At 47.4% G+C, this 25,211-nt stretch overlaps 1 protein-coding gene and 1 long non-coding RNA gene across 5 annotated transcripts in view; one reads left to right on the top strand and one right to left on the bottom strand.

Annotated features, from left to right (window-relative positions):
* FSD2 (fibronectin type III and SPRY domain containing 2) overlaps positions 1 to 18,564 on the top strand; it is a 37,665-nt gene extending 19,101 nt beyond the window's left edge. The window contains exons 5-13 of the mRNA XM_005695011.3: positions 611 to 633; positions 1,918 to 2,039; positions 5,038 to 5,193; positions 7,741 to 7,875; positions 8,615 to 8,765; positions 10,780 to 10,913; positions 11,993 to 12,125; positions 15,311 to 15,487; positions 17,683 to 18,564. Of these exons, the coding sequence (XP_005695068.2) occupies positions 611 to 633; positions 1,918 to 2,039; positions 5,038 to 5,193; positions 7,741 to 7,875; positions 8,615 to 8,765; positions 10,780 to 10,913; positions 11,993 to 12,125; positions 15,311 to 15,487; positions 17,683 to 17,935 (1,284 nt within the window). The 3' untranslated portion in view covers positions 17,936 to 18,564. The remainder of the gene's footprint in view (positions 1 to 610; positions 634 to 1,917; positions 2,040 to 5,037; positions 5,194 to 7,740; positions 7,876 to 8,614; positions 8,766 to 10,779; positions 10,914 to 11,992; positions 12,126 to 15,310; positions 15,488 to 17,682) is intronic.
* Positions 19,912 to 23,785, bottom strand: LOC102177005. Of its 4 annotated transcripts, XR_310897.2 has the most exons (4): positions 23,705 to 23,785; positions 22,654 to 22,808; positions 20,190 to 20,225; positions 19,912 to 20,059 (listed from the first exon to the last, which is right to left on the bottom strand). It is a non-coding gene; the product is annotated as an uncharacterized LOC102177005 (long non-coding RNA). The 4 variants fall into 4 exon arrangements; XR_001919905.1 differs by having other exon boundaries at positions 19,912 to 21,610; XR_001919906.1 differs by having other exon boundaries at positions 19,912 to 20,906.

Raw genomic sequence — 25,211 nt, 5'->3', positions numbered from 1 at the left:
CCAGGATTTGAGGGAGGGGCCCCTAGCCTCCAGAGCTTCCTAGTTGCCAAATGTGCCCTTTCCGTTGGCCATGCCCATAGTGCTCCTCCAAGCCCCACAGCCCCTCCCTCCTGCCATGCCTGGGGTGAGGGCGGGGTGCGTGATGGAAGCTGGACAGGAGGTTGGCAGCCACCGTCAGAGCCCTCAACACTCAGACCATTTGAACCAATTTGTCCACAGTATCACTGTAGCTCACAGACATAATCTAGAATGTGGGGAAAGTGAGATACATGTCTTCTCTGTTATTTATAGTAGTGAGAAATTAGAAACAGCCAAAATGTGCAACAATAAAGTAAATGATGGAGTTCCCATTTGATGAACCAAGACGCAGTCTTTCAAATTGATGATCCCCAAGACCGTTTGTCACCTGGAAAGTGCTCACGTCATGTTAATGGGAAGAAACTGCATAGGCGTCATAAGAGTCGTTTTTGTTTAGGGTGTGGACGTGGCTGATTTTTCTCTTCTACTAACTTCCAAGTTGTAAGATACATTTATATTATTATATAGTTTGAAAAAGAAATTTATTTCCAAAATCAGTTTAATATTTTTTTCTCTTTCTTCTCCTTTTTAGGATGCTGTGGCTATGGCTGACAGGTAATACTTTTATTCTGACATGTATTTTCTTTTTCTGTTCCTTTTACCTCTAGATACCTGACTAGGTATCAGTTCCCCTTGGTTATATGCTCCCAGGTTCAGCTTTTGTGTCTGCCCCTGAGAGTAAATAGCACTGGCTTTGGAATGACAGTGTGGGCCCGCAAGGACCCTCTGGTACCAAATCTTTGAATCTCAGAGCTGGAAGGGAGCATATGGTGAGACTCAGCCTTCAAGCTGGGGTGGGGTTTCCCTAAGCCCCTCCTTTCACCAGGAGGAACAGAGATGCAGAGAGTGGGACTTCCCTGGTGGTCCAGTGATTAAGACTCTGCACTTCCACCACAGGGGACGTGGGTCGAGCCCTGTTTTGGGAACTATGATCCCACATGCCACGTGGTCAAAAAGCAAAAAAGTCAGAGTGTCCCCAGCGTTCCGCAGCTAAGCCAGGACCCAGACTGTATGCTGCAGAAAGCATGCACATTATGGAGTCAGACAGGAATTTAAATCCTGATACCCCCATGACCGTGGGCAAGTCCAACCAGTCTAGGACTCACCTTCCTTACTGACAAACAGGGATAGCTTTGTGGGAATAAAATCAGACAATGTCTGTAAAGCAACACAGACAGTGAAGTTTAATAATGTCAGGGTTAAGAGCATAAGCTTTGGCAAAAGACAGACATGGTTTCAAATTCTGCCTCTGCTCCTTACGAACCCTGTGACAGCTGGGAGCAGGTGCAGGAGACCCAGAGTCCCAGTTCATGCTCCTCGACTTGAGGGTACTTGACCGTGTGGAGAGGCTGTGTGTCTCTGGGTCCTGGGGTGGTGTGGAGGTGGGAGCTCCCAGGTTAGCATCTGAGGATCTTCCAGAAGGTGTGGATCTGGGGCTTTTTGGCCCACATCCCCTAGCCCCCCAATCCTCTGATATGACTCTACCCCTTCTCAAAGGTGTAAACCAGCCACACCTATCGCTTCCAGTGACTTCATAGGTCAGTCACTGAAGCATAGGCCAGAAGGCCGCCTGCAGCATTTTAAAATAAGGAAATAAGAGTTCAGCTGGGGACTTCAGTGGCAGGTCCAATGGTTAAGATTCCACATTTCCAATGCAAGGGGTGCAGGTTCATTCGATTCCTGGTTGGGGAACTAAGATTGCACATGCCACCTGGTGCGGCCAAAAACAAAGTATTTATTTTAAAAAAGAGTTCAGTAAAGAGGCCCTCATTGCTGGTCGCTAGTGACCCTGGGGAAGAGTATCCCTCCATTCTTGTTAGTGTGTCTTTATTCCGATAGACTCGGAAAATTCCTGAAAACAAAAACAGATGTGGAGATCTCAGCGCAGCCCGACTTCGAAGACCAGACCTTGGATTTCTCTGATGTGGAGGAGCTGATGGGCTCCATAAATACCATCCCAGGTGCGTGTCTCACCTGGGTGCATACCTGACACCAGTTTCTCTGTGCTTTGAGTTAAAAACTTTCATGGCTAAAAAAATATCATAAAGATCTAGAAACAGGCATTTTCCCTCACCAGCTGCATGAGCTTCGTGTTTTTGTCTTTATGGCTTGTAAGGGTGAAAACAGAGGTTGACCTTCCTGGGATAAATATCCTCCATCCCTCTCCAGGGTGCCAGCATCTGGTCCCCATCAGCCTATCTTACTCCAAACAAGTATCCCGAATTTTATTTCTTTGAATGTTGTATTTATGTCCCTCTCAAGTGGTTGTTTTTAGCATAGGATTAAAAGATGTATTTTGGAATCCTATGGAGCTGGTGAGAATCCCAGCCCTGCACTTCCTGCCTGTGTGACCCTGGGCAACTTACCTAACCTCTCTGAGCCTTGGTTTCCCTGGTAAAATGGATATAACAATGACTCATGAGGACATGGTGAAAAATAAATGAGTAATGTATGTATATAGCATGTCACATGGTGCCAGGTAGCTCTTAAAAATCTTATTGTGAGGACTCATTTTTTAAGACTGATACTAGAATTTAATACCATCTTTCCTTTCTCATCCAGCAACACCCAGCAACATTATGAAAAATGTTTTATATTATCATTTTAGATTTTCCTTCTTCAAAAGACTTTTTTACAATCTTTTAAAAAATTAATTTTTGGCTGTGCTGGGTCTCCGTTGCTGCGTGCAGGCTTTCTGTAGTGGCAGCAGGCAGGGGCTACTCTCTAGCTGCAGTGCACAGGCTTCTTGTTGCAGTGGCTTCTTTTGTGGAGCCCGGGCTCATGGGCTCTAGAGCATGGGCTTAGTAGATGTGGCACACGGGCCTAGGTGCCCTACAGCATGTGGAATCTTCCTGGACCAGGGATCAAACCCGTGTCCCCTAAACTTAACAAGCAGATTCACAACCACTGAACCACCAGGGAAGTCTAGGTTTTTCCTTTATACAAGAGGTTTTTTTTTTTAAATAAAAATGAAATCATCCTGTTTTATAATCCGCTTTTTTTTCCTAGTGAAACATTTGTGATGAATATTATTTTGCGCTGATAAATTTTTCTATGACATCATTTTAATAGCTCTATATTTAATCTGTATCCTTAATTCTCACTGATAAATTCTTCTGCAACATCATTTTAATGGCTGTATACCTTAATCCTCAACTGTTGGTGCCGAGATGCTTCTAGGTTTTTCATCCTTATAAACCATACTACAATGAACATCCTTCATTGGAGTCTTGGAGGCCATTCTTAGACTCCCTGGGTTGAGGGGAGATTTTGCTGAGCTGTGAAGTCCTTTAGATGGTCTGAGGACGGTATTGCCCAAATAATCAGACCGAGTCATTTGGAAGGAAAGGCACTATTGCCTAAGTCAGTGCTTGAGACACGTAGTGGTGGTTTCTCCTCACCCTCCTGTGTCCGGGTCCCAGGCAGACCATCAGCCCCCAGCCTGTATCCAGGGCCATCCCTCTTCTCACTGCCTCCCCGGAGGGGACTCTTCTTTGCAGGGCATAACAGGGCATCTGCTGTGCATCCCGAGCTACATCACGTGGGGATACAGGTTCTTTCTCTTCTCACTTTTGTCATGTTAGGGGCCTTCCACCCCCTAACCAGCAAGGAAAAGCTGAGTACATTCCATGAATTCCTACCTGGTCTGAACAATTTCAGAATTTGAAAATAAGGATGTTCTTGAAAGCCCCGGATGGAAGGAGATGCTGCCATGGGTGAAGAATTACAGAAGACACACAAGGAATGTTTCTTGGATGTGTGTGGGGGTGGGGTAGGAAGAATTCTTAACCCACAGAGAAGAAAAGTATTAACTCAGCAGATGGACTCTAAAGAAGTTGGTTCTGGGGACTTCCCTTGTGAGCCAGTGGTTAAGAATCCGCCTTCCGGGGCTTCTCTGGTCTCTCAGCGGTCAAGAATCCACCTGCCAATGCAAGAAGCACGGGTCCGATCCCTGGGTCAAGAAGATCCCGCATGCCACAGAGCAACTAAGCCCATGCACCACAGCTACTGAGCCCGTGCTCTAGAGCCCAGACATGCACCACAGCTACTGAGCCCGTGCTCTAGAGCCCAGAATGCATGACTACTGAGCCCATGCACCACAGCTACTGAGCCCGTGCTCTAGAGCCCAGAATACATAACTACTGAGCCCATGCACCACAGCTACTGAAGCCAGTGTGCCCCGGAGCCTGCGCTCCGCAATAAGAGAAGCCCCTGCAATGAGAATGGCCTGAGCCCCCGCCACAGCTAGGGGAAAGCCTGTGCTGGAACAAAGATCCAACACAGCCATAAGTAAATAATTTTAAAAATCTACCTCCAATGCAGAGGACACAAGTTTGATCCCTGGTCAGGGAACTAAGATCCCATGTGCCTCCGGGCCACTAAGCCCAAGCACCACAACTTCTGAACTGCTGAGGCCATGTGTTCTGGAGCCTGCACACCACAACTAGAGAAGCCCCCATGCCAAAATGAAGACAGCACAGTCCAAAAAAAAAAAAGTTGGTTCTGAAAAAGCATGGTTTTTCCAAACCTAATCGTCTCTCATCGTAATGAAATCACAATGAAGCAGCCAGTTGTTGCAGGCTGTTTCCCTCCTCTGTTCACTGCAGGACTGAGGGCGACGGTGCTGTGGTCCTGGCTGTCCTGCCTCTTTGGATGGCATGGTGGGGTCCAAGGACCCATCCCTCCCTAGGGCAGGATTTGCAAACACCCCAGCCTGAGCTGCTGTCAGCAACCCTGCCTCCCCCAGCTCGTGTTGGGGGAAGTAAGATGGACACAACCGGTTTTTACTCAGGCTCCTGGTTGGGAGGTCTGGCCTGCCACCTGGGCTGCCTCTCCCATCTCTGAAGCCCATGGGATGCTTTGAGGGATGGATTGTCCTATAAAAGCGGCTGTTCCCATTGGTGCCTCTAAGTGAAGCCTCCTCACTTGTCTTTGTTTTCCTCCCTTTTCCTGTTTTAGCTCCTTCTGCTCCAGTGATAAACCCACAGGCCCCTAACTCAGCCACGGGTTCCTCAGTCCGAGTGTGCTGGAGCTTGTACTCCGATGACACTGTGGAGAGCTATCAGCTATCCTACCGGCCAGTGCAGGATGGCTCGCCTGGGAAGGAACAAACAGGTGAGGTCTGCCAGGAGCAGAAACAAGCTCCAGCATGGGCCCTGGGGAGGCGGCGATGGGGTGAATCTGCACACCTAGCTCCTTGCAGGGTGGCATGCAGGCAGGTGAGCATGGCAGGAAAGGCTCAGAAGGCAAGTTGAGGCCTGGCTGGGGAGAATCATAGGGCTCAGATACGTGGAGCGTATCCACAGCCATCAGATCAGGGTTGCCCTGGGGATGACGGGTCTCTGGCTGCACCATGTGCAGGACGCGTGGGGACACCCCTCCTCGAGGAGGCCCAGCGGGACTGGCTGGGTTCTAGCAGGTCCTGGCATGTAAGGGTGGCCGGGCTTTCCTTGAGGTCACCCTGTGTTAGGAGAACCTGGGGTGGGCGGGGGGGGGGGGCAGTTAGTCTGCAGACCCCCAGGGGGCCGAGGAGGGCTCTGCAGCCTGGAAGGGCTGCTACTAATGTGACCCACATTCCTAGGTGGAGAGGACCTGGCCTCCACTGCATGCAGTCCTCAGTCCGTCCTCTTCCCAGGGCAGGAGAGCTGGCTGGCGCAGGGTTAGGGCTGAGGGAGATGCCCCCTCTTTGTAGATAAGCCAGTCTCCTGTTGAGAAGGGGGTCAGACAGCAGAGGAGCTCCAGCTGAGCATCTGAAGGATCAGGGCCAGCCTGGCCGGGCCCGTTCTGTGTGCATGGGGTCAGAGCAAGACTGTGGGAAAGGGATTCAGAGATCTCCATCCTATGGATGACCTAGAGAGAGATGAGCGGACATGCGGGGACACCACAGGTAATGGCAGAGCCAGAATGAGAGTTGAGTCCGCAGGCTCCCTGCCTGGAGCTCCTCCCCTTGTGCCTATTTATGCAGATAGAAGGCTTCTGAGTGCCAGAGGTGAGGACGATTTGCCTGCCCAGGGATTAGGAAGGAACGGGAGTTCCTGAGAAAAGTAAGTTTAATCCACAATGAGGGAGAGAATAAGGACTAAAGAGGGAATGGGAGGGGAGACTGAGGACCAGAAAGGCAGATATGATTCATAGCAGTTTTTGCCACAAATCAGCCCTGTTGGCACCCTCTGCAGAAAATGCCATTGTTAGGGGGCTTTGTCCTGGTGACTGATAGAGATCTTTTTTTTTATGTTTTGATCACAATTTTTTTAAATTTTTAAAGTCTTTATTGAGTTTGTTACAATATTGTTTCTGTTTCTTGTTTTGGTTTTTTGGACACGAGGTATGTGGGATCGAACCTGTGCCCCCAGCACTGGAAGGCGAAGTCTTAACCACCAGACTGCCAGGGACGTCCCAGTAAAGATCTTTCCAATGAGCACTTTGTTATAAAGGAACTGATTTCAGAGAGTGGGTTAATGACCTGTCACTGCCTTAAGAGTCTGGGCATGTTTAGAGGTGTATCAGTTAGCTTTTGCTGTGTAACAACACCCCCCCCACACACACACATATACCCAACATATAAGCTAAAATGACAAATTTTATGTTCATTCATTTGTTGCTAGGGGCAGGATAGCAGTAGGGAATTAAGAGGTACAAACTACTATGTATAAAATAAACTACAAGGCAATATTGTACAGCACAGGGAATATATACAATATTTTATGATAACTTTAACTGGAATATGACCTATAGAAATATTGAATCACTGTGTTGTACACCTGAAACTAATATTGTAAATCAATGATACTTCCGCTTTTTAAATTACATTGATTATTTATTATAATTCTGTGAATTGGATAGTTGTATTAGAAACTATATCCAATTCTATGAAATGGATAGAATTTGTTATAATTCTATGAACGAGACAGTTCTAGTCTGTGCCAGCTTGGGAGGGTCTGGACAGGCTAGGATGGCCTTGCTGTTACGTCTAGGGCATCAGCTGCAATGCTGGGGGCCTCTGTTCACATCATGATCACATTCTTCAGGAGGCTAGCCCAGGGTCGTTTCATGGAAATGGAAGCATTCCTGGCAGGAAGAGGACAAGGCACCCATGCTCCAGCACTGCCCAAACCTCTGCTTGCACCATGTTTGAAGTGGTCCTGTTGGCCAAAGAAAGTCACGTGGTTAAGCCCAGCTGCAATGGATAGTGGGAAAGACCAGTCCTCTCAATGGAAGGATCCACAGTCTCATTGCAGCGGGGCACGCATACACAGCCGATGGGGATTGGTAGCCAGTTCTGTATCTACCTCAGGGAAAATAGATTATAGTGCAGTGAACTTGGAGCCAGTTGGCCTATTTGGGGGTTGAATTCCATTTATTTATTTATGTTTGTGCTAGGTCTTTGTTGCCGTGCACAGGCTTTCTCTAGTTGCAGCGAGTGGGGCCTACTCTCTAGCTGTGGTGTGCAGGCTCCTCATTGTGGTAGCTTCTCTTGTTGTGGCTCAAGGGCTCTGGAGCACAGGCTCAGCAGTTGTGGCACATGAGCTGAGTTGCCCCGCAGCATGTGGAATCCACCCAGACCAGGGATCAAACTGGTGTCCCCTACATTTGCAGGTAGATTCCTAACCACTGGACTACCAGGGAAGTTCTAGGCTTTAATTCCTATCATTTTTCCCCCAGAGGTTACAATGACCATCAAAGAAACATACTGCTCAGTGACAAACCTGTTGCCAAACACGCAGTATGAATTTTGGGTCACAGCTCAGAACAGGGCCGGCCTCAGCCCCACCAGTGAGCGTGCGGTGTACATGACAGGTAAGGGGCCACTTGTAGGACCTTCACTGAAGGGGACCCAGAAGTCTCAGCTGTCTTGATGGGGGCAGGGCTTTGATGTCACTTGGAAGGACTAGAATAGCTTGGCACTTCTTTCCTTTTATTTAGTATGCCAAATCTGTATGCCTGATATGGCAGGGACATTTTTTCACAGTTGGTCTCAAAAGAAGATAAAGTACTGCCCTTGGACACAGTTTCACAGACACATTTGAACCATGCAGCCATCCTCCACTCCAGAGATATCTGCAAGTGATTCCCTGGTGTTCCTTTGGGCTGTTAGAATACTGCACATTGGATGGCTTATAAACAACAGAAATTTATTCCTCGTGGTTCTGGAGGCTGGGAAGTACAAGATCAAGGTGCCAGCAGATTCAGTGTCTAGGGAAGACACTTCCTGGTCAGAGTGGGCTTTTTTTTGCTGTGTCTTCCTATGATGGAACTGGGCAAGAGAGTTCGTTGGGTTTCCTTGTATAATAAACCCCTTCAACTCTCAGTACCTAGGCAATTCTCGGAGACTCCAGTTATCATCACACTGGGGGATAGGTTTCAACATATGAGTTTGGAGGGGGACATGATTGTCTAGGCTGAAACACCTGGTTTGCCTTTTATTGCACTGAACCTCTTGCAGGAAGAGGGGGCTCGTGGTGTGTGCTGTGCTCTGGAGCACTAGGCTGGATGTGAACAGAAGGGTTGTTCCTCTCTCCGTTTCCCCTGCATTTAGCACCTTGTCCCCCCATTATAAAAAGCAAAGAGATAAGGAGCTGCGAGGAGGCTGCGCTCATCTCCTGGGAGTCTGGAAACCTGAACCCTGTGGACTCATACACGGTGGAGCTGACCCAGGCAGAGATGCCGGGGGCCTCGGGTGTAACTGAGTGAGTCACAAGGGGCGTTGGCTAGGCACGAGAGGCCTCGACACAGTGGCACAGCTTAGGAGAAGTGTGGCATCGGGAGAGAAAGTTAAACACAGGAACCTTGATTTTAGATTGCTTAGTTTCGTGGGAAGTGACTGGAATGTTGTGACTGAAGATAGATGACGGATGAGTGAAGAAGTGAACAAGTGGTAAACCTCAGGGTTGCTTTCTTAGTCCAGCCAGGGTTTCCCGTTATTCATGCAGCAAGTATTGAGTGTACAGATGGTGCCTGGGCACTGGTGACCCAGAGAGACAAATTCCCCACCCTGACAGAGCTGACAGTCTGAGTTGGGGGAAACAGACAAAAACCAAGAAAACAAATGCTTAAAACACACATGAATGAAATAGGGAATGCAGTGGAGGTGGAGGCTTACTGTGGAGAGAGTGGACATTGGAACTGAGACCAGATGGATGGGGAGGGAGGAGGCCTGAGAAGAGTGGATGCAGGCAAGGCCTGGCTCCTGGGCAGGAGTGAGCTTCCTGCACGGGAGGAACCAAGAAACCCACCTGGCTGGAACTTGAGGAGGAGAAAGAACCTAGAAAAGCAGAAATGAAAGAGAATTGAATTCAATGTACAAAGAACATCATGTCCCTGGTGGTCAGCTGCCTAGAGGCTCATGTTCCCCTCTGGTTGGCAGAGATCTGGAGGAGTTCACAGCTAGAAGAGGGCTGGGCTCAGGACCCACAAGGGCCTGCAGATCCCACAAATCTACAGCTGTATACAGTGGAGGAATTATGGCTAGGCCTCTGGATTACAACCAGGCGGTCCAGAAGCTTGTGAAAGGCAGCCAAGTCCAGGGGCTGCCCTACTGTGCACCAGCCCAGCTTTAGAGAAATGGAGGAGGGGTTGGTGTCAGCTGTTAGGGAGACAGATTGTTCTACACTAAATTCAGGGCTTGGGACCTGGCCATCTGCCCCCGCCTGCCCCCATCCCCAGCCGATTTGTCCCAGGTCAATTTCATGTGTCCACAACCACATCAGGGCTTGCTAACCTGGGTTATCTACTTCCAGGGATCCTCAGGAGCAGGGAAGGGAGTTCAGTGGTCTGACCCCCCGCCCCAAATGGTTTGGATTTCCTTTGCAACTTGTGCTGATACTTTAAACCTTTTTCACTGGGGGTCATCAGAAGGCTGGGCAGTGCTTACTCTCCTAGTATAGATCTAATCATGGCATCCCTGAAGAAGACAAAATTCCTTCACTGGCTCTAGCCCCTTCCTGCCTGTCCAGCTTATCCTCACCAGCTCGCCCTCCCTCAACCACATGGGTTATATTTTATTAATAGTTCCTTCTACTGTCTATGCTTCTTCCTGCCACAGGGCCTTTGCACATGCTTCTTCTATGAACGAGAATCCTCTATTCTCTTTCTTATCCATTTACCTCCCAGTCATTCTTCAGAGTTCAGCTCAAAAACACCTCTCAGCTAGTGTACCTTCCATAATATACCATCAACTTGTCATGTTACCATCTTACGTTTCTTCCAGGGATGGCTTGAGAAATGCCTTTCTTCTAGACTGGAAGCTCTATGAGGGCAGCTGCTACATTCAGTTTCCCCCAGGGCCCCTCTATATCAGCTCTAGTCAGATCATTTGTTCATAAACACAGATGGAGAGCCTGCTGTGAGCCCAGCGCTGTGCTTAGCTTGTGGTACTTGGCCCCTGCCCTCGGAGAGGCTGTGGTCCTGCCAGACAGGCTGGCACACACTGGATTCAACTGCATGCACGCCCCACTGATGCAGCGTTAGACCCAGACTGAGTGCAGTGCTGGATGCCTGGGACACAGAGTGGGGAGCTTGGAGGGGCGAGAGCCACAGACAGAAAGGATACAAGAAAACGAGAAAGGGGGACCCGACTGGGAGGGAGCACTGAGGAGAGCCTCACTCCTGCCTGTGCCGCTGCTGGGGGTCAGCGGGGAGGGGCTGGTGCTTGGGTCTGTCTGCCCCGGCCCCGCGGTGATGCCAGCGCGCCTCCTCACCCAGGTCTGTTGTGGGCATCCCGACCTGCGAGTGCCTGGTGCAGCTGCAGCCCCGGCAGAGCTACACCATCTATGTGAGAGCCCTCAACGTGGGCGGCCCCAGTGCGAGGAGTGAGCCCGCTACCGTCCACACCACAGGTCTGTGCCCCCACCACACACTCACTGGACCCAAAGATACCCCTTCGTGGCAGACCCAGAGCTGCTGTGACTTCACTGGAAAACTGATGAACATTCACTAATGTGAACACATGGCAAATCAGGCTAGGAAGGGGCTCGGGGGCGATCAAAGCCCTGGGGGCCCACTTTACAGAAGGGGGCCACTTTACTTTTTCTGGCCCCACCACCCATCATGTGGGAACTTGGTTCCCCATCCGGACATGGAACCCACACCCCCTGCACTAGAAGATGTCTTAACCCAGGGGCTGCCAGGGAAATCCCCATTGTGTAACTTTTTTTTTTTATGTGCTTTATTTTAACCATAATTCGGAGAAGGTTCTACGATCTCCTCCCTTCTCTCTCACTGCCCTCATTGAAAGCTGGATTTTGCTAACCTTTGTCAAATTGATCACTAGTAATTCCCTCAATTCCTATTCCCCTTGGCAAGCAGATTAGAAATTCCTGTTCACCTGCAGGTATTTACAGCCTCCCAGTGAAGAGCGCAGCCACTGGAATCAGATGGGCTTGGGGTTTAGGGTTGTTGTTGTTATTTTTATGTTTATTTTTATTTTGTTTTTTGAAGTATTTAATTTGACTGCGCTGGGTCTCAGTTATAACACATGGGGTCTAGTTCCCTGACCAGGGATGGAACCCAGGCCCCCTGCATTGGGAACATGGAGTCTTAGCCACCAGGGACGTCTCTGGGGTTCCAATTTGAGTTCTAGCATCTACAGCTATTGATAGGACCTCCCTGCCCCTCTGTTTCCTCTTCTACAAAATGGAAATACTAACACCTGGATACTTGTAAGGTGTGAATGAGATAAGACTCAACAAACTGCTTTGCTCAGTACTAGACACCCAGTAATGCTCAACCCATGTAAACTGCCATCATTATTAGCATGAGGGGCATCACCAGGCAAGGTCCAGGCTCACCACTGTCATACAGGGGGGAGCTAATGCCGGCCATGGGTAGTGAGGCCCGGCCTGTGTAGAGTGCAACTTGGAGAATGCAGTGGAGTGATTGGCTCGGGGGGGTCTCCGTGTGCCTCTCCCCCTCGCAGGCAGCTACTTCCCCCTGGACAAGCACACCTGCCATCCACGGCTGACTGTATCTGAAGATGGGCTCACGGTTGTGCGAAGCGAGAGGAGAGGCCCCCCTAGGGAGCCAGTCCCCAGCGATGCCCACTTTACCAGGTACTGTATCAGCACCTCACCCGAACAGTTCATGAACTCCGCTGATACGTGCTGTTATCCGGGTATTGGTGGATTATGACTGATGCAGCCTTGAAAGGGGCCTCAGGCTCTGACTCCCAGAAATGAGGGAGAGCGAGGGGAGGAGGGGAGGCTGGGGAGGGAGAGGAGGGGTCTGACCAATGTCAGAAGGGGAGACATGGCTTCTGAGTGGAGTCCCAGGCTCCCAGAGCAGTGCGAGAACAAGGACCCAGCCCCTCAGTGTGGAGCCCAGAGCTCTCTCTCCCACCAGGCGATACTTTCTAACAAAACTCCTGGTAAAACACCAAAGCTGGTGGAAGGAATGATGATCATGCAGACACAAGACCTGAGGGAGGGGTGTCCATCAAAGATGCGCCCTGTCTGTCTGGATTGATGCTATTTTCAGAACTTAGTACTTAAGGTCAAAATGATGTATTAATACCTTGCTGCTGCTGCTGCTGCTAAGTCTCTTCAGTCTTGTCCGACTCTGTACGACCCCATAGATGGCAGCCCACCAGGCTCCCCCATCCCTGGGATTCTTCAGGCAAGGACACTGGAGTGGGTTGCCATTTCCTTCTCCAATGCATGAAAGTGAAAAGTGAAAGTGAAGTCACTCAGTTGTGTCCGACTCTTAGCGACCCCATGGACTGCAGCCCACCAGGCTCCTCCATCCATGGGAGTTTCCAGGCAAGAGCACTGGAGTGGGTGCCATGTATTAATACCTTGCATGCAGTGCTAAATTGCTTCAGTCATGTCCAACTCTGTGACCCTATGGACTGTAGCCCACCAGGCTCCTCTGTCCATGGTTCTTTACCACTGGTGCCACCTGGGAAGCCCCCATTTAGACCTTACTTCTTTCCAAATACTTAAAGAAGACTTAAAATAGGGGCCAAGGAACTTCCCTGGCAGTCCAGTAGTTAAGACTGTGCCTTCTAGTGCAGGGAATGTAGGTTTGATCCCTTGTGGGGAAGCTAAGATACCACATGCCTCACTGCCCACCCCCCAAAAGAGGCAACATTGTTACAAATTCAATAAAGACTTTTAAAGTGGTCCACATTAAAAAAAAATCTAAAAAAAAGAGGGGGGGCAAATGTACCCTACTGAAATAGAAAAATCACAGCAGTGGATGAAGAAAAAAAAAGAACATGGCTTAACTTCAAGGGCTAATTTCTGTTTTTAAGATTAAATATTAAACACAGTTCTCAGCTCCTTGGTAATCAGGATAGAAAGAATTCATGGTGGGCTGGTCTCAGAGTCAGGAGGATCTTCTAAGGAAGAAAGGACTTAAGCGGCCAGAGGGGCTGCCGATGAACAGCTGCATCTAGCCTCCCTGCCTGCGTCCTGGACTGTCTCGTAACTGTCTCTTCTCTGACGCTGGCTCCTGCTGACCTTCTTACTGCATGTGTGTTACGCACCTACTGCCTGTTCCCTGGTGGCTCAGATGGTAAAGACCGCAGGAGACCCTGGTTCGATTCCTGGGTCAGGAAGACCCCTCGGAGAAGGGAATGGCTACCCACTGCAGTGTTCTTGCCTGGAGAATCCCATGGACAAAGGAGCTGGCGGGTTACAGTCCACGAGGTCACAGGGAGTTGGACACGACTGAGCGACCAGCACGCACACCTGTGGCGGCAGAGCAGCACAGAGTACAGTGGAACCCAGCGTTACCCTTCCTTGCCTCCACCCGTTCAGCGCGGGGTTGGTGGGGCAGAGAGGAACAAGAAGCAATCAAGTTCTTACCTGCGTTGAGAAACAAAATGAAACTGATCAAATCTGAAAGTGCTTACTGACTTTTTTCCAATAATTCTTGAGTTGGGCAGCCCCTAATCTAGCAGGTAGAAAGGAGGTCCAAGGAGCTGTACAGAATGAAAGACTTTTTCAGGTGGAAGGGATCAGGAACAAGGAAATTATATTTCCAGGCAAAAAAGGCAGGTTGGCTAAATGTCCACCGGCAGAGGAGTGGATAAAGAAGCTGTGGTCCATGCATACAATAGAATACTACTCAGCCACTAGAAAGAATGGAATAATGCCATTCGCAACAACGTGGATGGATCTAGAGGTTGTCTTACTGAGGGAAGTAAGTCAGACAGAGGAGGAGAAATACCATATGACATCCCTTTTATGTGGAATCTAAAAAGAAATGACACAAACAAAATTACAAAACAGAGACTCACAGACTGAGAGAACGAACTTATGGTTGTCAGGGGGTAAGGATGTGGGGAAGGGATAGTCAGGGAGTTTGGAATGCATGTGTATAGACTTCTATATTTAAGATGGATAATCAACAAGAACCTACTGTTATGCAGCAACCTGAATGGGAAGGGAGTTTGGGGGAGAATGGATACAGGTATATGTGTGGCTGAGTCCCTTCACTGTTCACCTGAAACTATCACAACATTGTTTCTTAATTGGCTATACCCCAATACAAAATTTAAAAAAAAAAATTTTTTTTTTTAAAGCAAGTTGGCTGTGGTAAGGTTACTTTCCTTTAGGAAAGGTCAGGGGTCTCTCAAGCATATTACCTAACTAGTGTTCTGATTGACTGGTTTAAAATTAAAGAATTAAAGATTTTAAAATTTAAAAAATAAAAAAAAATTAAAAATAAATAAAAATAAAATTCCATTTAGGTGAAAGGTAAAACTGTAACTAAGTTGTCGCTGACTGGTGACCTGGGGCTTGGCACACAGAGCTCCAGTTTGGGCCTGTGGTCTTGTTCATTCAATATTTATTTATTTAGCTGCACTGAGCCTTAGTTGCAGCATGTGGACTCTTAGCTCCAGGGCAGGAATCGAACCTGGGCTCCCTGCATTGTGAGCACAGTCTTAACCACGGGACCACAAGGAAAGTCGTCAATCTCTTTCTTTTTTAAGGAACAAGTGAACCAAATCTTCTTGTTACTCTAAAAAGCCCGGTTGCCGAAAAAGCACACAGAGTGGGCTTGTCTCCTCCTCACCTGTGACCAGCAGGGTACTAACCTTCTTCTGATCTTCAGCATCGGGCAGCTGAGCTTTGAGAGCAAAGGTTGTGCTGCCTTACAAATGAGGTGTTTGAACACCTGCCTCCACCCTTCCGGACCACTTACTGACTGACCCTAGCAGTTGGTGTCACTCACCTGCACAGCCAGGCGTGGGTCACCCCAAATGACACATACTTCTACTTTCTAAAATCAGGTGTGCTGCAGTCATGGGAAACCTAATTCCAGTCCGAGGGCGCCATTACTGGGAGGTAGAGGTGGATGAGTGTTTGGACTACACGGTGGGTGTGGCCTTTGAAAATGTCCCCAGACAAGAGGACCTGGGGGCAAACCGCCTCTCGTGGTGCATGAGGCACACATTTGCGTCATCAAGGTAAGGCGAAATCTGGGTACCTGAGATCAAAATGTACTTTGGTAGGAATAGAGGGAGAGGTTTTCACTGGTAATAACTAAGGTCCACGTTATGTTTTCTAAAATATGCTAAGATGTTTCAGGACTCATTTCCTGCCCCTTTCCCTAAAGTCCAGCTAGAAAGAGAAAGCAGCTCTGGGTACTTTTGATAAAATAGCTAAAATTTATGGAGCGCTTATTCTGTGTTAAGCATTGCTCAACAACCTTGCACATACTATCTCATTTGCCTCTCACAGCTGTATTGTCCCATTTACTTGTTTTGGCTGTGCCGGGCCTTCGCTGCTTCCTGGGCTTTTCGCTAGTGGCACCGAGCAGGGGCTACTCTCCAGGGCAGTGTGGGCTTCTCATTGCGCTGGCTCCTCTTGCTGCGAGCGCAGGCTCTAGAGCATGTAGGCTCAGTAGTTGTGGCTCCTGGGCTCTAGAGCGCAGGCGTAATAGTTGCGGCACTCTTGGGCTTAGTTACTCTATGGCATGTGGGACTTTCCCAGACCAGGGAGGGAAACTGAGTTTCCTGCATTGACAGGCGGATTCTTTACACAGAGCCACTGCCAACATGGATTCAGGGCTTGGATTCAAACCCAGGCAGTCTGGCTCCAAAGACAGCATTCTTTACCACTAAGTGATTGGTTTTACATTTATGTTCAACTTCAGTGTTACTAAATGAAGTTTGACTTGAAGTCCCAAATCCAACTTTTTTGGTAGATGTGGGCAGAAGCTTAATGGTTATGATTAATTCTGGTTTGCTTCTGCTGCTAAAAGCATTCTGTCCTCTAATGGAGGAAAATCCACAAGGCCCAGGCCAACAGACACTTCCGACTCAGAAGGCCATTGAGTGCAACCTCCCTCCATCTCAAAAATTGCAAAAAATTTTATCACCTCACTCTCCCAGTATCGTGTGTACTATGGGGCCTCTGACCCTCAACTTGCTGAAACCTATTAATGTTTCACGCAGTGAAACCTCGATCATGGTTAGTTAAATGTTGCCATGCCCGAGCAAAGGTGAGACCAGCCTTCCTCCTGTAAGGTATTAGGACTAAAATGTGCTCTAAAATGCACTCTGCTAGACCTCAGATCCAGTTTGGAGAATGCAAGAGACACCGTGCACTGAGCCACACACTGTTTTTTAATATTCTGCCTGAAGTAAGACTAAAAAGCAGTCTCCTCTCTTAGTTAAGAACAAGGGGCATAAGGGAAGAGTGGGCATCTGTGTGGAGTGGGAGGGGTAAGGCTAAAAGAAGGGCGGGAACACACGACAGAGTAGGACAGGAAGGGTAAAAAGCTGAGCGCTGGAGCAGGCTTGAAGGCTGTGGTCCCACCTTGGAAAGATGTCGGGGTGTGTGTGTGTGTGTGTGTGTGTGTGTGTGTGTGTGTGTTTCACAGTGGAGGACTTGCACTTTTTGACTCAGTCTTAGACTCTATAGGTAGTGGGAGGGAAAGTAGAGGGTGACTGCTCAGTTGAGAAAAAATAAGGTGAACTGGGATGGAAATGGGCTGGTTTGCTCCAGCATGTTCTTAAGTGTTCACCTCAACTGTGTGGACCCCCATGCCGGCACACAGAGCTCTTCACGCGTCCATAGTGGGGCAGCGTTAGGCAATTCCCTTGGTGGCATTTGGCTTCAGCCATTTCCAAAGCACACAGGAGAGGCAACCTCCCTTCATGGTGCAACCCTCCCCCGGCAGGAGACGGTGCAACTGCATACAGTACTGAGTGGTGACAGCCCCCAGGTGCCCCACTTGGTTTGAAAGTTTAAGAACGGGATGCCTCACAATAACGTGCAGATTATACAAAAAGGCCCCGTTTACTGCATGAAAGATCGTGAAGTTCCCTGTTTCAAATGTCTTTTATTTCAGGGGATTTACACATCTGAACCTTGAAATCCACATTTTTAAACATATGATTTCTAGACAAATTTTGATGCAGTATGAGTTTATGACAGTGTGTGTTGTTTTCTAGGTTAAGTGGCTGCTCAAAAAGTTTTGAAACGAAAGTTTCTTAGGACAAAGAGATATATAGTTTTAGAAATGGCCTGTTACTTTGATAGTCATTTAATGAAAGAAAATAATATAATCAAAGGAGTATTTGAAAATTGAAATGTTCTGTAAATAGCTCATCCACAGAGTTTCTGAAGCTTTGCTATATCAACATTTAATCTTCAGGCATAAGTATGAATTTCTACACAAGACGACGACTCCAGACATAAGAATAACGGTTCCCCCAAAGAAGATTGGTATTCTGTTAGACTATGAAAATGCAAAGTTGTCATTTTTCAATGTGGACATTTCCCAGCATCTGTATACATTCAGCTGTCAGCTTCCCCAGTTTGTGCATCCCTGTTTTTCCCTGGAAAAACCTGGCTGCCTGAAGATACACAACGGCATTTCGATGCCAAAGCACATCACTTTCTATTAGCCCACTCTGCTTGTCTCTCTCCCGTACCTACCCCTCTCCCAGCCACTCACGCCTCAGCTGCCTGAACTGGGCATTCAATTCACCTGACTTGGATCCTGTGCACTGCCACCTGTGTGAGGCTGTTACTCAGTTCTAGTCCTGGATCTAAAATGAAGGCTCAAACTAAACTCAAAGGTATTTAAGGCTGTCAAACTGCATTGGTCTATTTGTGTATATACAAAGTATCTCAGTCCCCAAGGCCTGCGGAGCTTGGGGGAGGAGGAGGGAAGATTCATGTTAGTGGCTCTGGCTGCCCCAGCACTTGTGACATCTCATTAGTTGGCCAAGAACTGGCTTAAGGCAAGAGGCCATTGGCAGAGAGAACCAGGGAAGCCGTATCTCTTCTCAGCTGCGTTCTCGTTTTCCCAGTGGTCAGTGGCAGTCTGGAGGACGAGGTTTCTCCCATCAGGTACTTTCTAAAAACCTGTTCCTCTCCTTCACAGTATTTATGCCCTCTAATTTTGAAGTGACCTCTGTAATGCCTGATTCCACAAAGGCAAGACAGTGTCTGTCTTGTTCAGCACTCAGTCCCTGAAGCTGAGACGTGCACACTGAGTATCTGTTGAATAAAAGAGCATCTTTTTCATCTACCCACCACTCTTCAGCCTATCACTGATCTACACATGAGGGACAGCAGGGCTCATTCAAGCTGCGGCACAAGACCTACGACGAGGAGATGGAGGGGAGGCAGTGTGACATGAGGGGCACCTGGGGCTTGGTGGCCAGGTCGGTAAAGACGCAACATCCCACGCTTCCTGGTGTCACACACAAATACTAAATGTGTTGCTTTCACTGTGTACATGTTGGGGACATGGTGTGGGGCCAGGGGTCCCTCATAGGTCTGGTCAACACAGACACCAGTAGTTGCAACTGATTCTAGGAACTGACCTATAAGGTAAAGAGAACCATATCTGAAATTGGAAGACTCGAGTTTGATTGCTCTGTTATAGCCACTTTGCTTTAGGCCCTAGAAAAGTCACACTATCTCCCTGAGCTTGTTTCCCTTTGAACAAAGAGAAAAATAACACTTATGTGCGTGCATGCATGCCAAGTCACTTCACTCATGACTGACTCTGTGCAACCCCATGGGCTGTAGCCCCCCAGGCTCCTCTGTGATTCTCCAGGCAAGAATACTGGAGTGGGTTGCCATTTCCTCCTCCGGGGGATCTTCCCGACCAGGGCTCAAACCCGCATGTCTCCTTCATTGGCAGGCGGGTTCTCTACCACTAGCACCACCTGGGGAGCCCCTTGTCTTAGAGATTTAATGACAAACGTGAGAATGCAGAACCATGTATGACAGAGAGCAGATGCACAACAGTCTTTTAGGAGAAAACATCAGCCCGCCAAGTGCAGAGCTGAGCGCTGTGGGGAGAGGGGGTCTCCAGCCAGCAGCTTCGGGGCCTCCTGCCTCGCTGCTCTCCTGCATTCTGAGAGGTCCACGCCCAGCCCTCTCGGCTGCATTTCTGGTTTGGTTCTTGAGTTCGTTTCCGGTGCCAGTTCTCAGAGACAATTTAGTATCGTGTCCTGTGGGTGATTCTACCCGGGTCCTATCACTTAGGGTTTTGTGTTAACTAAAAAATCTTTCATGCTTCCCAGTACATGCTGAGTCTGACACAAGGAACCCCTCTTATCTCCTATCTCAAAACCCTGCCGATTCATATAAATAAGAAGTCAGATTCTTAAACTCACAACTCAACCTGACAATCTTAAAGCTCCTTACACAACACATCTCTGCCCTACCCTGAAATAAGGAAGTAGCACAGAGATGGCTCAAGTTGCAATTAAAATATGTGTGTGTGTGTATTCAAAAATGGTCTCAGCTACTAAAAAACTATCAAGTAGGAAGTTGGACCTCACAGATCAAGTAAGTTTGAATGCAGGGATCTTTCAGGCTTTATTTCACATATAAGATAAAATGGGTAAAAACTAGGCACATATAAGGTTTTAATAAAATTTTATTTTGATCAAGAAAAAATGGTCTACAATTAGCTTTTGACATTTAAAATCCACTTAAACAAGGCAGATGACCAACTTCAAGTATCACAATTACTCAGCATAAAGAAACTTTAACATGTTTCTCCTCATCTACAAGGGAAAAAAAAAAAGTCTAGAAAAGAACCAAAACAAAACTTTTGTTTTCTGTAAAATATTCTAATTCCTTAAAATGCCAAGAACTATCTACTGAAACTACATTTCAACAAGGGGCAGGATTTACCTCAAGGCCATGTTCACCTGCAACCTGCTGATAAATCTGTTAAAAAACAAAACAGAAAAAGATTAAAAAAAAACAAAACATCAGACCACTGTAGCCACCATCCTTTATAATGGGCAACTAAGACAAAAAGTATCAAAATCTGTTCTTTTCTTAGCTTTACCTATATAACTCTTTACCTATATCACCAAATAACTCCTGAGCAATTAACATAAGCTTTGGCCTCCCCACCTTAACAAAGGGGAAAAGGAATATGTAAAACCTCCATAGAATCCTGGTGTAGACTAACAGGGGTTCAGAGATTTAGCTAAGGCACCCTTGTTAGATGAGATTGCGAAGTTGGTTAGAGACTTGGGATATAAAATGACACCTGTTTCTAGTAAAACTGAATCGCCTTTTCTTTGGAGAAGTATTATGTTTAATAACTGACTTCCTGTTGATTCAAACAACAGTTTGCAAGCACTTGTACACATCCAATAAAATATTTCTGAACCTTGTGCTTGGTCATCAGTCTGCTCTTTCCATCTTCCAGCACGTGTGAAAACCTTACACGGCTCACACACTGACAGCTGCCCCCAGCATGATTCACCATGACGCAGCATTCTGTAAACAACACTATACTGGTCTCCATCCAGGGAAGTTTAGCCATCTGGAGACTTCCTCGACGAAGGTCCTCTCCTCCGCTTTCCTAACCAACCTCTCCAATTTCCAATCGCTCTCCTATCAATTAAAGAGTAAGAGTCTCATAGGCTAAGTCTCTCTTCACCCTCACTCATCTCTGTATTTACTACTCCTATTTTCTACAGGAAGATGATGCAAACAGTTATCATTGCTGTTGGTAGATAAGTAGGTCTTGAATTCATTTTGCACACAAGACCTGTTCTATCTACCTTTTCTTTTAGGAGGCTAAAAGCAGAGTCAGCTTGACTTCAAGGACTCTATTTTGTTAGTCTCCAGAAGAGCATGACAAGTCCAGCTTTTAGAACACTGTCTTCTAGCATGTCAAGACACTGAGGGAATGGTCATTGATTGCTTTTATAACTTAAAGCTTTAAGAGATTTGAACTCTTACATATGCTTCCTTCACAGCAACCAATGGCTAATGAACCTAAATGCAAGATAACACTTGGTGATTTGGAAAGAGTCCATCAGTCAGGATCTTTTCTGTCAATTAGGAAGTCTCTTGCAAGGAGCATTAACCATGAGCAGGGCACAACTATGCCCCAAGTCAGTAAAATGCTCCCAAATATTTTAGAAATGCTACTAAACAGTTCACGTCTTACTACTAAAGAGCTTCTTTTCTGCAATTCCCCAATCCCAGAAAAACACATTAAGCCCAACTTACTAATTGATTGCCTTTTTCTTCATTTTCCCCAGTTTGACAGATTCAGGGTTTTTCTGCTCTATTTCCACCTCACTCAAATCCTGGTGGAATTAAACTGGCATTTATGTGAGCTATGCAAATTCAATTTAACAGCTTGCAGCTGATTAAAACAACATGCAGTCACCCAGACAGAGCCAACAAAAATGTTTTTGTAGTATGAACTTGGATTCTAATCTTGCTGTCTCCCCTGTGCTCATTCCTAAGCTTAAATGTGGGGATCTCTTCTTTGAAAGCCGAAGAATTGATTCTTTTGAACTTTGGTGTTGGAGAAGACTCTTGACAGTCCCTTGGACTGCAAGGAGGTCCAACCAGTCCATCCCAAAGGCGATCAGTCTTGGGTGTTCATTGGAAGGACTGATGCTAAAGATGAAACTCTAATACTTTGGCCACCTCATGCGAAGAGTTGATTCATTGGAAAAGACCCTGATGCTGGGAGGGATTGGGGGCAGGAGAAGGGGACAACACAGGATGAGATGGCTGGATGGCATCACCGACTTGATGGACATGACTTTGAGTGAACTCCAGGAGTTGGTGATGGACAGGGAGGCCTGGCGTGCTGCGATTCATGGGGTCGCAAAGAGTCGGACACGACTGAGCGACTGAACTGAACTAAATGTCCTTATATTCAAAAAGACTGAACTGGAGATAAGAATATAATCCACTCACGGGGAAAGAAGCCAACAAACAAATTGAGGTTTCCTAGCTATGCATTTAAACAAAGCAGGAACTTAGTTTTTACACATGAATTTACTGAGTACATACATTACTTCTTGGTAAAACCATCCTATTATTCTGCCACTCAGAAGGATTTCTACCCATCCAGTTAAGGGGGAGGGAGCAGTGAGAGAAGGAAAACAAGAGAAGCAAGATCCAAAAATAAAGCTAACGCTCTGGGGAAAACACCTGACAGTGTCTTCTGTACAATTTATAATTTAGCCACAGATTCCTGGAAATCTGGAATGACCACCCCCACCCCCACCCCCATTCCTTGTCCACCTGTATAAATGCCTGTATAAAAGTTGCTTCTTAGAAGCACTGCCTAATTTCTCCCTCTCTCAGGCTGATTTAAGTGCCACACACTCACCTCCTTCAGAATACTTAAGTGGCTATACTGCCACCACGACCTATGTCTACTCCGCTTGACTGTAAGTCAATCACAGGCAAGAACTGTGCCTTCATAATTTCTGAATGATCAAATCATGGAAACAACGGTGTTCTGCTTTCAAAGTGCTCATATACCTGAAAAAAAAAAAAAAAAAACAAAAAAGGAGAGACATCAAATTGTCTTCCAAAATTACAAGCCTCTTTATTAGAAAGTGGGTTTTAAATTTCTGCATACAGGCAGGAACAGGGAGAGGGATTCTCAGCCTTTCTCCTGTCCCAGTATACCTTGGATGGATTCATATTGCACCTAAATGTACAACACCGCCCTCTTCATTCCTGCTCACTTTTTCTCCCAAAGACTTGTTTAGCAATCCAAAGAGACAGCACTGTGTGGAGGAAAGAATTCTGGGTTGGAAATGAAACTTCACTTCTAGTTTGTCTCACTAACAACCTGTGTTACTTTCAGTCGGTCTCCTCTCAGAGACTATGCTTGAATCTAAGATGAAAGGAGGGGTATGACCTAGACGATCCTGTTCCACCTCTAATACCAAATGATGACTCTGCTGGCCAATTCGGGAAGCTTAAAAATGACCATCTGTGAGTGTACTTTTTCAAATTAATGCAACAGGCGCTGCTACCGGGAAGGAATCATCGACTCAGAAAGGCAGGGTTCGTACAGACTTTCACGTTACATAACTTACGCAACACACATCTCGCCCCCGTGAAATTACACCTACTTAAGTCTTTTCTTAAACTTCATTCTGGGTGTGGATTTCTCCCTTCCGTATCTATCCTCACGACTTTTCCGTGAGCTATCAAGTTCGTTTTTCAGACGAGGTCGAAAGAGCTGAGAACAATGAGTTAGTAACGAGACCTCAGTCGCTGGTGGCCTGACCCGGCGACAGATACACCGACCCCTCATCTCTAACTCCGGTTCCCTGCCGCATCTCTTGAAGGCGATGCTACAGACAGCCTGCCTACAAAGTACCTGCAGTCATCCGCCCCGCCGAGTGGCCAGAGATCAGCCTTACCTTACGCAACACAAGGAGCCGACTTCCCGGTGTCCGATGTCAGTGGCAACTCCCTTCTCCTTCCTGGAGAAAAGAGCTCCTTCCGGTTTCCGGGGCGCCCGGAGGAAGTCCCACCCCACGCGACAGCGTGAGGAGGTGCGTCGCGTAGAGGCGCCGTGCGCAGGCGCGGAGAATTAAGCTTGTGATACTGTAGGAGGTATGTTCTCCGCTGGGTAGTACAGACCGAGGAACGCTGGACGGTGGGTTGTTGCTGGGTCCACGGCCGTGGGGAGAAGCCTGGGAGCCATTGCGCGGGGTTTGGGAGAGCGACTTGGCGACGCCATCTTCTCAGAAAATAACCCCCTTCTCCAACAGGGGTCCTCCGTGTTTCTCGCTTTGCTCCACTTGCCCCATGCTGTATTTAATGTTTCTCACTGTGTTTCGGCTTTCCGTGTGGTCCCATATCTTGCTTCAGTAATGCTGAGTGTTGGCTGTGCATCTCGCAGCAGTTAGTTCATAAATGCCTGGTAATTCTTGGCCAGTAGGACTGCTGAAGCTCAACTCATTGCTTTACCAGCGACGGGATTGAGCGCCTACGTAGTACTGGAGCGGTCTGTGGGTAAAGGCACTCTTGGGGCCGGGAACGTAAATTAGAAGTTAAAGTTACTGTTGTCTTAGTTTCCTAGGGCTGTCATAAAGAAATAACACACACTGGGTGGCTTAAAGCAACATACTCCTTTTCTCACAGTTCTGGAGGCTGGAAGCCAGAAAGACTAAAGGTGTCAACAAGATCATGTTTCCTCTGAGCACTGGTTAAACCCCCTCCCCACTTGCCTCTTGGTAGTTTCTGGTTCAGTTCAGTACAGTCGCTCAGTCGTGTCTGACTCTTTGCGACCCCATGGACTGCAGCACGCCAGGCCTCCCTGTCCATCACCAACTCCCATAGCTTACTCAAACTCATGTCCATTGAGTGGGTGGTGACGCCATGCAACCATCTCCTCCTCTGTCATCCCCTTCTCCCACCTTCAATCTCTCCCAGCATCAGGGTCTTTTCCAGTGAGTCAGTTCTTTGCATCAGGTGGCAAAAGTATTGGAGCTGCAGCACCAGTCCTTCCAGTGAATATTCAAGACTGATATCCTTTAGGATTGATTGGTTTGATCTCCTTGCAGTCCAAGGGACTTTCAAGAGGCTTCTCCAACACCACAGTTCAAAAGCAGCAATTCTTCAAGGCTCAGCTTTCTTTATGGTCCAGCTATCACATCCTTACATAACTACTGGAAGAACCATAGCTTTGACTAGACCAACCTTTGTTGGCAAACTAATGTCTCTGCTTTTTAATATACCGTCTAGGTTGGTCATACCTTTTCGTCCAAGGAGCAAGTGTCTTTTAATTTCATGGCTGAAGCATCCATCTGCTTTTATTTTGGAGCCCAAGAAAATAAAGTCTGCCACTGTTTCCATTGTTTTCCCATGTATTTGCCATGAAGTGATGGGACTCAATGCCATGATCTTTGTTTTTTGAATGTT

Source organism: Capra hircus, chromosome 21 (genome assembly GCF_001704415.2).
Source record: "Capra hircus breed San Clemente chromosome 21, ASM170441v1, whole genome shotgun sequence".
In the NCBI taxonomy this organism is placed as follows: Eukaryota; Metazoa; Chordata; class Mammalia; order Artiodactyla; family Bovidae; genus Capra; species Capra hircus.
This window is presented reverse-complemented; position numbering and strand designations above follow the sequence as displayed.